The following is a 12,421-nucleotide window of genomic DNA, read 5'->3' on the forward strand; positions in this document are numbered from 1 at the left end:
TATATAGTAAATGTTACATTTTCACGTTTTTTTTTTTTTTTTTTCATGGTTTGCAGTCTGATTTATTTTCGTCATTTTGCGGACTTGAATTAAATGCCAATTTGGACAATACGACTGAAATGACATGACAAAATATTGACTAAATTTAAAGGACATATTTGTTGAAACACAAAAACTGTGATTGGAACAAAAAACTAGAACAAAAGAACAGCATTTTTCTTGCCCAAAACCCATCAACAGCATGCCGAGATGTTATCTTCTGGTGGTCTTGTTCAGCGGGGGCTAGACCAGCCAGCTGGCATCATCAGGAACCAGATCAATTATCATTGCTGTGGACTGTTGGTGAGGGGTGTCGTTTCCAGACCGAGGATCACTGATAGTGCCTCAATGCTGAGCATTTGGCACAGAGCTTATTAACACATATGGAGCCTTTGTATAGTGTCATTGAAAGCCACAGTGTACATCGATTTTATTAGCTTCTGATCCCTGGATTGAGTGAGACAGAGAAGAGCTAAGTGGCACAGGTTATAACAAGGTGAGGCCATAAATAGCTATGGAAAAGTACTTTGAAAAAGTACAGCATACTTGTGGTGTTTGATAAATTTCTTAGTTTTGCTGCTGAGCATTTGCCCCTCCTCTGGAGCACCTAATGTACTTATGATGGGACACCATCTGTTTAGTCAGTTATGTCTTAGCGGAACAGAAACCAATTTATTTATTTATTTATTTCGCATGTTTTTGCATTTGTGCATCTACTCCAGCATACTGCTCTTAAACATAAAGCTTTTATTGTGCATGGTTTTAAGCCAACATTAAATAGTATGTTGCATTTTTACATACTTCTGAATGAAACAATATTTTCAATGCGGATCGTTTTATTTGAAACACTTTACAATAAGGTCTCATTTGTGAACATTAGTTCATGTATTAACTAACATGAACTTAACAATGAGCAATACATTTGTTACAGTATTTATTCATCTTTGTTAAAGGTAGTTAAAGGGATAGTTCACACAAAAATGAAAATTCTGTCACCCTCAAGTTGTTTCAAACCTGTATGAATTTCTTTTTTCTGCTGAACACAAAAGAAGATATTTTGAAAAATGCCCCATTGACTTCCATAGTATTTTTTTTTTTTCTACTATGGAAGTCATTGGGGTCCATCAACTGTTTGGTTACCGACATTTTTCAAAATATCTTCTTTTGTGTTCAGCAGAAAAAAGAAATTCATACAGGTTTGAAACAACTTGAGGGTGAGTAAATGATGACAGAATTTTCATTTTTGAGTGAACTATCCCTTTAAAAATATTGTCGATCATTGTTCGTTTATGTTAGTTCACAGTGCATTAACTAATGTTAAATACAACTTCTGATTTTAATTATGTATTTGTAAATGTTGATATTAAGATTAATAAATGCTGTGAAAGTATTGTTCATTCTTTGTTCAGGTTAACTAAAGTAGTTAACATGTTAACTAATGAACTGTGTTACCGTTTTATTTATAATTTTTTTTAAAGGGATTTTTTCTTTAACATACCAGTTGTTTTAAATGAGAGAAGTCAGGTTGTTGGAGGGGAGGCATGGGGAAAAATAAGAGGGCTTGGTGGCATCAGCCGAAACTTTGGGATAACAATTATTTTTGTCATTTTTTCCACTATAGACTTTTTTTTTTTTTTTTGGGGGGGGGGGAGATTTTAAGTAGTTTTTTTCTTGTTTTATGGATAAACCTCCCTATTTTGTTAGACAACAAGACATCTGTTAATAGAATAAGACAAGAGGTCTTGGGAAATGTTTTTCCCCCATTCGTATAACATTTATTTTTGTCCTGTCTTCCAGTAAAAAAAAAAATGAGCTGAGCATCCGTAAAAGCAATTAAATTAACTAACAAGTTTATTTTTCCTACCACAATTTGTATATAGTTATACAGACAGTTTTATAGATATTAGTTGTAATAACAGGGTAAAGCTGTCTCATTTATGCTGGTCAAATAGCATGACACTTATTCAGAATACGCAGAACATAGGAAACTTGATACTAACGTTAATGAGAACCAACATCAAGAACTGAAACACAGGAACTTAAATACAAGAAGCAACCAAGAAGAAACGAGTAACAAAGTAGAGCGAGAATGAGTAACTAAGGGAACTAATTATGAACAGGCAAATGGGAACAGACAGAAACTGACAGAAAATGAAACCAAAATAGAATGAAACTAAACCAAAATATAGCAGACACGTTACAAAACCTAACCCTAACAAGAAATTTGCTAATAGAATAAGAAAAATAAACTCTTAAAGTTTTCATGTGAAATCATATGCTATTTTGCTTCAAGTAAATCTTGTTTTAAGGATGCTTGTACAAGGTAAGATCATATAACCAAATAAAAAACTGATTTAAAAGGGGGAATTTTTTTTTGAGTAGGACTTTTTAAAAATGAAAATATAGGGTTAAAGGCACACTATGCAGTTTCTGTTTTTCTCAAACAGCGGCCCCTAGAGTCGCTGTGGAGTACTTGTATTTAACGTTACTGTCGTAAATACCACTCACACAGAGCCGTCTCTGCACTCTTTCAACCGCGCTTTCTTCGTTTTCTTCGTCAACTCTACCATGATTCACGTCTGAAATGCGTGCTTGTGTCTTCCATAGAGGCTGCTTCATATGTTGTTGATGTATGTGACGTCGTGCCGTAAAGCAAGTCCTGATTCTCGCGAGATTTGTCAGGGTGCCACCTCTCAAACTTGCATTGCTGGTTTTGCTCATAGACATAATAAATACATAGACGCCCTATTGGCCGCTTTGGAACGTTGCTGCGATACGTCAACGCGTCCGCCATTTTGCGGAGGGCAAGACTGCGCTGTAATCAAATGCAAGTAAACAGGTGAGCTGCGGTTTTTCTGGATAAAAACCAAAAAAAATGTACATTTATCAACCGATTTCAGTGGTTTGATGTGGTGTACAAAAAGGTTCCATTTAAAATCTCGATAGTTAGACTTATAAAATATTTTTTTTAATAAGGAATGGCCAAAGCTCAGGCTTTTCATGTATTTGGCTTTTTATTCTTGGATAAGAATTGTGAACACCCCCATACTGAGATATAATTTAGTTTTCACATTAAATTAAATAAAGTTTTCTTATTGTGGAAAAAGCATATTCTGTCATTGACCCGATTTTAGCAATAACAAAGATAACTGATGGATCCTTTATGGTAATACATATGATATGGTACAACTACAGTGCAATGCAAATAGTAAATATAAGATAAAGTGAGAAGTAGGCTAATAGTAAATAGTTTAGTCAATAAATAAACAAACAGTATACAGCAAATAAAATAGTAATGAAAAGTATAATTATATAATATCATAAGTACTATAATATTATAATAATAATAATAATAATATATTGATAATAGCATATAGTTTATGTATAATACTATAATAATAGCAATAGAATATGAAATATCAATTACAGAATATAGACAATAAAAAATAATAAGTTAAATAGTAACTATGAATAGTAAAATAATTTAACAGCATAACTATAATAGATTGATAATCGCAAGTGGTATATTATTATAATAACAATAATAAATAATGTAAATTTATATATTTTAAAATATTCTTACATAGGCTATATAAAATAAAATGACGCAACCCTGTCTCTTTTTGTTAAATTTCAGTTTTTAAAAGGTATAAGAAGCTATACAAGTCAAGAAATAAAGTAAACGATTGAGTCAAACATACAGCAGGCTACAATGTTAAAGTTAAATAGCCTAAATATATAAAGTTATGAAACTTCACTTTGCCCTCAGCCAAAACGATTTGCCAAGGAACAAATTATAGATTAATGAGACCAAAGATCGCCCGTTAGATATACACAAGACGAATTATTCTCATGTTTAACCACTAGACTAAAGACATCAGATCCAGCGGCGAACGTCAGAAGCACTAGCCGAGGTAAGGCTGTTCTCGGCGGGGTACATGAGCGCTGAGCGCCCGGTGATCGCTGGATCTCACAACTCCGAAACCGTCAGATAACATTTTTAAATAGGCGCTATCTTTATAAATAAACCACAGATTTGAGCTTTAAACAACTACATTGTCGACTGAAAAAATCTTAAAACTACATTTCGTGACACAATAACAGTAGTATTTTTAAATTTCGCGGCCTTTCTCCTCTGAAAATAAAAATAGTAAATAAAATACAACCAGAAACACATTTTCAGTTTTGCTTGTGAAAGATAATTCCCTGATACCTGTTTTCAATTGTGTGTCGATTTGTAAAGCCCCAAGCAGCACACGAAATAGGCATTTTTCTCAATTCTCATTATGAGAGGTATGGGAAAGTTGCCCTCCGCAGTATGGCGGCGCCGTTGATGTACGATCCAGCGGCCAATAGGGCGTCTATGTATTTATTATGTCTATGGTTTTGCTAACGGCGTCCCATCCCTGCTTTGCTATCGGGATGATTCGCCCTACTACGAGTTTGTTTACCATCGAAATGATTTCGAAGCTGTTATATTAAGGTACAAATCTTGCATAGCGTGCCTTTAAGGCCCATTCACACCAACAACTATAACTATACAGGGGTGCGTTTCCCAAAAGCATCGTTTGCCAACTATGATCGCAATTTCCATTGAACTCTATTGGTAAAGACGGAACTTGTGACAATAGTTGGCTTTGGGAAACACACCCCAGATAAAGATAACTATCATTCTGCTTATTTTAATCGCGCGCTGCAGTTTTGTCATCTGTCGCTCGAGCTCTGAAAGCAGGACAGATTATTATTGGCTGTCAATGTTTTTATCATTCATCAGCTGGAAAAAATCATTGTGAAAGTGAAATTGTTTCTCTGTGCCGTTATAGTGGTGTGGACTATTCTTTTATATTTAGAAATATATCGTATCGTTGGTTATCGACCTTTCATGTTGATGTCAGTTTTAATCGATTTCTTTTAATTAAGCGCTAATTTATATTTATTTTGTTATGCTGTTCAGTAACATTGAGCTGATGCAGTGGCAGCAGATGTCTCTGATGTTTTGGTGTCCCACATATCTCTCTGCATCAAGATCCGACCAAACAATACGCACTGAAGCATGCAGATCTGTCACATTTCCAAGCAATGTTTTCTTCATTATTTGGCCTCCAGCAAAGGCTTTACCATACTGACCGAGAAGCATATAACCATTAATTTACCATTTCAAAAGTCATTCTAAATATTTCAATCTTACTGTTGTAAGACTATATCTGTTAAAAAACAATTAGCTTGAGTTTGTAAGAGTAACAAAAAAAACAAAACAAGAAATAGACATTAGAAGGGGTCAGTCCCTGTTTAAAGCAGCACTCAGTAGCTTCGGGATTTCTTCGCTGTATTCTCGCTTTTTGCTCGCAGGTTTCTCTCTAGAGCTCCCCCCACAGCTTCGGAATAGATATTTGACAACACTGTTGTAAAAACTCGTTGGTGATTCTCAGACACCAGAGGCTATAGATCAACGACATCAAAGCAGATGGGACATTCTTTAAAACGTCTTAAAGGTTCATTCGGGTTCGGACAGCGTGAGGGAGCGCAATAATGACAGCATTTTAGCAGATTTCTTTTGGCCGTAAAGCAATTGTTTACATCGCGAGACCTGATATCACGCGAGACTTCCTGACGCAGCGGCCGGCGGCCCGCCGGCTCAAAGTTGCAAGTGCGTATTTTCCGCTCACGGGCACCAGGGGGGTGCGAAACGACCACCATTCAACCCGAAATAAGTAATATAACCATTCCAATGACTCCGAAGCTGTTCAGTTAAGGTAAAAAAAGTTACTTAGTTCACCTTTAAGGAGCTGTGTTAAGGTTTAAAAAGAAAGAGTGTAGGAGAAGAAGTGTGTAGGCTATAGTTTTGCAAATTTGTCCTCGCTAATCATCTTGGATCTTCACACTCAGAGACAGAGCAGATGAAAAAATGAATAAGCTGAAAAGATACAGTTTGATTGATGTTACATTTATTTATCATGGCAGAATGCAGAGGTGTCATGCACACATTCATTTTTGAGAGGGCACCAGTGCAGACCTGGCACACATGGTGCCCTTGACAAGACAAGACATGACTAAAGGAGAAAACAGTTTTAACATCATAGTAGTTATATTCAGAAGTATGATGTGTTGGTCTAGAGGTTTTATTTAGTGTGCAAGATGCTTCAGGTTCCAATTCTATAAAGAATAAATCAAGCAAGATTGCAGTAAAACATGATTGTGAGTGATCAGAGCAGCTTGGACATTTTGAAAATCCATTCTGTTCCCCACTGGAAAAGGTGACATGACACTCAATTCAACTGACCAAATTTAGACATGAATGTGTGATTTCTGCCACACTTTTTATTTATTTTATTATTAAATATAATTGTGCTTCCGTGTTGTTATCGTTAACTAAAACTATTAAAAATAATAATTACATTTATATTAGCTGAAAACGCATTTTTTTAAAGCAACACTTGACCCATTAATACTAACACTCTGACTATTCTATATCTATAAAAAAAACCTGTGTACTGTGCTAGACTAACTGGGACTGGCACGGCACTTGCATATTGTTGCCCTATTGTTGGTTTGATTGCTCCTATTGTTCTCCTCATTTGTAAGTCGCTGTGGATAAAAGTGTCTGCTAAATGATATGTAAATGTACATTTAATCATTGTGCAGATGCTTTTGTCCAAAGCGACTTACGAATGAGAACAATAGAAGCAATTAAATCAACAAGAGGGCAACAGTATCGAAGTGTTGTGTCAAGTCCCTGTTAGACTAGCATTTAAAAAAAAAAAAAAAATTAATAGAGAAACAGAATAGAATAGAACAGAATAGAACAAGTAAGTGCTAATATTAATGGGTCAAGTGTTGACGAAAAAGAGTATTCTTGCTGTCTTCAGCCGTTTTTGGGAAATTTCCATAAGACTCTGCTTTGATTGAGTTAGGCAGGTCATTCTACCAGCAGGGATCAGACAAGGAAAAGGTGTGTGAGAGGTTTGTGTCTCTTTGGGATGGCACCACAAGGCACCGTTAACTTGCAGAACGCAAGCTTCTGGAGGGTGCATACCTTAAGTCTTAAGTAGTGAGTTTAGGTATAATGGGGCAAACATCAGAGCCTTGAATTTGATGCGAGTGGCTATTGGAAGCCAGTGCAGACTGATGAAGAGGGATTTGACGTGTGCTCTCTTCGGCTCGTTAAAGACACTGCCACATTCTGGATCAGTTGCAGAGGTTTGACAGTACATGCTGGAAGGCCTGCCGAGAGAGCATCTCAATAGTCCAGTCTGGATAGAGCAAGAGCTTGGACAAGGAGTTGTGTAGCATGCTCTAATAGAAAGGGTTTAATCTTCCTAATGTGGTATAAGGCAAATCTGCAGGTTGTAGCAATATGGTCTGTGAAGCTTTCACTGATCATCAATCACAACTCCAAGGTTCTTGGCTGTCCTGGGAGGAGTTATGGTTAACAAACCTAGTCGAATGGAGAGGTTGTGATGAAGTGTTGGGTTGGCCGAGACCACAAGTTCTGTCTTTGCAAGGTTGAGTTGAAGGTGGTGGTCCTTCATCCAGCCAGAAATGTCTGTCAGGCAGGCTGAGATGCGAGCAGCTACCGTCGGATCATCTTTTTGGAATGAGAGGTAGAGTTGTGTGTCATCAGCATAGCAGTGATAGGAAAAACTAATGTTTCCGAATGACAGATCCCATTGATGACATGTAGATGGAGAAGAGAAGTGGTCCAAGCACTGAGCCCTGAGGCACCCCATAGCAAGATGTTGCTATTAGACAGCTCGCCCCTTAGACAGCTCACGCTGAATGACCTACCTGAGAGGTAAGACCTGAACCACTGGAGTGCAGTTCCTGAGATGCCCTTATTCATGGGTTGAAAGGAGGATCTGGTGGTTAACTGTGTCAAAAGCAGCAGACAGATCCAAAAAGATCCAGTCTCAAGGCTTCAGTAACCAAGAGCAGGGCAGTCTCAGTTGAGTGACCGCTTTTGAAGCCAGACTGGTTGTTGTCCAGGAGGTTGTTCTGTATGAGAAAGGTAGAGAGTTGGTTGAACAAAGCTCGCTCAAGTGTCTTTGCAATGAATGGAAGAAGAAATAACGGTCTGTAATTTTCTAAAGTGCTGGATTTAGAGTGGGTTTCTTAAGCAGTGGGGTTATCTGAGCCTGCGTAAATGCGGTGGTAAATGTACTAGTGTGAAGAGGAGTAAGTGCAGGTACAACTGAAGAATAAATGGCCTGAAGGAGATGAGCAGGGATAGGATCAAGCGGACAGGTAGTAGGGTGATTGGGAAGGAAGAGTTTCTAATAATACTTTCTAATAATATTTAAAAAATAATAAAAGATAAAGATAAAATAAAATATAAAAATTAGATGAAAAACAATTTCAAGATAATTAAAAAAAATAGTTCAAGATAAATAAAATATTCAAATAAAAGCCAGTTAATTCAAAATATGAATACAAATTATCTATCTATATATCTATATATATGTATATATATATATATATATATATATATACATACAAATTATATATATATATATATATATATATATATATATTAGAAATGCAAAAATAACATTGATTAATAAAAACTAAAAATAAACTTTTTGAAGTTGCATTTAAAATACACTTGGTTCAAACATCTATGGGGATTTTGCATTGGCATTACACTTTAGGGGTGCAAGAAAAGCCATGGTAGTTTATCAATGATTTTATAGAATATCTTTGAATATAATAAAACAGGGATATTGTTTAGCCTCCTTCATGTGAAATCTCAGTTTACATGGATGCAATGCATGCCCTCTGCTGGCCAGATTGAATATGTACAGAAAACCCATCTTAAATCCAGCTAAATAGCTCTCATTAGGAAAAGTGATGTTTTGATTCCATTAAATTTAGCACCAGTGGGGCAGGGATGGAAATCGATTGGAATTTTTTATGATTAAGCTGCAGTGGCGCCATCTAATTTGAAATAATGGTTTCAACCGGGCAGGATATCGATTTTTCTTAAAACAGAAAAATACTCTCAGTTGTGGAGAAATCATTTTTTAATTTATAAAGATATCGATTAGTTATCAGGATTTTGCTCACAGAATCACTAATTGATACAGTATTAGACTGCAGAGAAACTGACCCAGATATTATCACTGTTAAATCTTATATTTAATCTGATAAGCAAAGCCATCTGGTTTTTTTAGGATGAGAATGAAAGGTCATTTGGTTGGGCTGACCGTGCAATTTATCAGTCAGTCTGTTTTCCCACATTCATTCCCATCTGCCTTTTCTAGTAGTGAATTTTCCCCTCAGGCTACATGTACAGTCAGGTCTGATTTAACGATGCTCAGACTAAACAATCACTTAACTAAAGCCCAATCAAGTTTGTCTGCAGATTGAAGGCATTGCCAAGTGGTTTGGAAACTCTGTCTTGTACTGCCAGCACAATGAATGTTATTTGCAATCCTCCTTGACACAGGAGGGATTCTGGCCAAATTCCTCAAAGCTACTCCATCTTGCATGTGGTTGACAGTGTGGTTGACTGAATGATGAATAGAGAAAGGTAAATGTGAAAAATGCCCCAATAGTGCTTTTAGTGACAAAGCAATGAGGAAATTATAGGGATGTTGGAGATGTTGTAATGCAGCTGAAGGTACTGTAGACAGTGTGTGGGGAGAAAAGGAATAGTCAGCGACTCGGTTCAGTCACTCCCTGGAGAGAAGAACAGTCTCATTAGAGATGCAGTGGAGAACAAGCTCCACTAATTCTGATACTGCTGCTCCTTTTGTACTCTTGACTGATCAGGGACAACGATGATAGTGAACAGGTACAATATCATTAATTTCTCTTAGGGCTATTGTCATTGCCCACAATTATGCTGATTCATGCCTTACTATCACTATATGGATATGAATTAGTTTATATGAATATTAATTTGTGATGTTTAGTTTGGGATTTTTCAAAGTTTAAGATAAAAAAATAAATAATAATAATAACAATTTGATATGCTTTGATGGAAGAAACCCAAGCCTTATCTAGGGATAAACATATCATAAAAACTTGGGATTGGGCTATTTTGACTTGGGTCAGTTATTAAACACCTATAGGTGTTTTAATATAGTAACCACCCAGAACACCCTTGCATCCGAATGGCAACGGGCTAAAAACCACTCAGAGCACATAAGCAACCACATAGCAACACCCTGGCAACCACCTATAACACCCTAGCATCATAGCAGCAAGTTTTTTCACTGGCAAGCAACATTCTATTTTCTTTAGAGAATGTCAAACTCTAATTGTGACCCTGCTGGTTTTATTAATCACAGAGAATTTGAAAAGGAAACTAATCCTACAAATCAAATTGTATGAGTTGCCTTACCTAATATTTCAAGTTAGCTATTAATATGCTTGTGTAGAACAAAACAAAAATCTAAAGTTCCACGCAAAACACACTAGCAACCTCAGAATGCTCAAACAACCACATATCAAATCTCTGGCAACCTACAACATCATCATAGCGGCTTTTTTCGCAACAGCAAGTACCACCAATTTCTTCATAAAAATGTTAAACTCTAGTTATGAACCGTTGGTAGTCTGTTTTATTAATTACACAGAATTTGAAAAGGAAACTGAAAACTAATCCCATCATATCTACCAATCAAGTGGTATGAGTTACCTTACTCCGTATTTCATGTTAAGGCCAATTAATATGCTTGTGTAGAACAAAAGCAAAATCTAACATTCTTCAATCTTAATCTTTAAGTTTATTACCTTAATAAGTTGAATTATTATTATTATTATATTTTACAGTGTAGAACTGCTAACGAACTGTTAAACAATCCTCTCATTTAACCCTCATATGTCTGTAACTGAGCGAGTGCATTTCATTTTGTTTGTTTCAGATGATGCTATGAAGACCACCAGAGATGACTGATGTGGAACCTGTTGTCTCTGACTTTGCAGCCACGGGCAGGACTGGCCGGCGGAATGCATTGCCAGATATTTTAGGTTCCACTGCTGGTTCTGGAGCCGCTGACCTACCTGATAAACTAGCCGAGCTTTCAGTAGGAGGTACTGTATGTTGTTTTCTGTTCAACTGGGCTTATTATTGTAACAATGTTCATAGTTCAGGGAAGAAGGAGGCGGGAACCGGCAAAGTTTAATCACAGCAAAACGAAAGTAAAGCAGCAGCCCCTCACGGACGACTGTCGCATATAAGCATAAAACCACAACATAAATGTCTTAGGCCTGGTCGTTTCTTGTCTTCCACTGTTGTCACTCATTTTATCCTTCCAGATCTCCACTGTGGGACTCGAGACCGGTATCGTGCATGTGTCGCTCATAAACATTCGCTCGATCTGCTTCCACGGTTCTCGGCTCCGCCCCTTCCTCACGCCACAGTTATATGTCCATTAGTCTCAATGTATATGCTGATAATCAAAAGTCTTTGCGAGAATGCTGGTCTCACAAACACGTTTTTGGTATATACATTGAGATTAATGGACAGGGCTAGGCAAAATATGGGGAAAATAATGAAAAGGATTCAATACAAATTAACAAAAAGTAAAGAAACGACCCTCCTAGCTCATGGAATATGACTACTCTTACTTATTGGTGCATTCACTGGATATCAACAGCTTCATCACTCGGCGAGTGACTTTCAATTAGACTTTCAAAAAGTGTGTGAGAGATTCCTTAACATTCCTTCAATTATTATGTTATTTAGACTAGAGAATAAGTATTAAATATTTTAAGTAGCCTATTACTTTTTCAATATTTTTAAATAAGTATTTTTATTCAGAAAGGATGCATTCAATTGATCAACAGTAACAATAAATACATAATGTTACATAAGATGTCTATTTGAAATAAATACTGTTCTTTTGAGATTTCTATTCATCAAAGAATCCTGAAAAAAGGAACTTGGTTTCCACAAAAATACAGCAGCACAACTGAAGAAGGAGAAGAATTGTTTCTCGAGCAGCAAATCAGCATATCAGCATTTATCATATAATATATAATATTATCATGTGAGACTAAAGTAATAATGCCGAAAATGCAACTTTTCCATCAGATTAATTAAAAGACATTTTAGAATATATTAAAATATATAAAAACAACATTCATTTGATATTGTAATAATATTTCACAACATAATATGCAAAGAAAAAGGATATAGAAATAAAAGTTGGATTTAAAAATGATTTAATAAAAAGGAAAGAAATGGTGTACATAAAAGCACATAACCAGAATGAAATACTGCAGTGTAATTAAACAGCAAACTTATGCAATGGGATTAATAATTAACAGGGCTGAAAACTGGTTCAGTGCATAAGTTAACTAGTCTAATTTAATCCATACATTGCACCTCTGATATATAAAATGGGCCATTATGTTGTCAGAGTCTAGCTCCGTTCCT

The 12,421-nt window shown here is 36.1% G+C and overlaps 1 protein-coding gene across 1 annotated transcript in view; it reads left to right on the forward strand.

Moving 5' to 3' along the window:
- pkib (protein kinase (cAMP-dependent, catalytic) inhibitor beta) overlaps positions 1–12,421 on the forward strand; it is a 42,903-nt gene that overhangs the window by 27,137 nt on the left and 3,345 nt on the right. The window contains exon 2 of the mRNA XM_082148343.1: positions 10,905–11,073. Within this exon, the coding sequence (XP_082004469.1) occupies positions 10,929–11,073 (145 nt within the window). The 5' untranslated portion in view covers positions 10,905–10,928. The remainder of the gene's footprint in view (positions 1–10,904; positions 11,074–12,421) is intronic.

Source organism: Leuciscus leuciscus (genome assembly GCF_965113295.1).
Source record: "Leuciscus leuciscus genome assembly, chromosome: 19".
Taxonomy (NCBI): domain Eukaryota; kingdom Metazoa; phylum Chordata; class Actinopteri; order Cypriniformes; family Leuciscidae; genus Leuciscus; species Leuciscus leuciscus.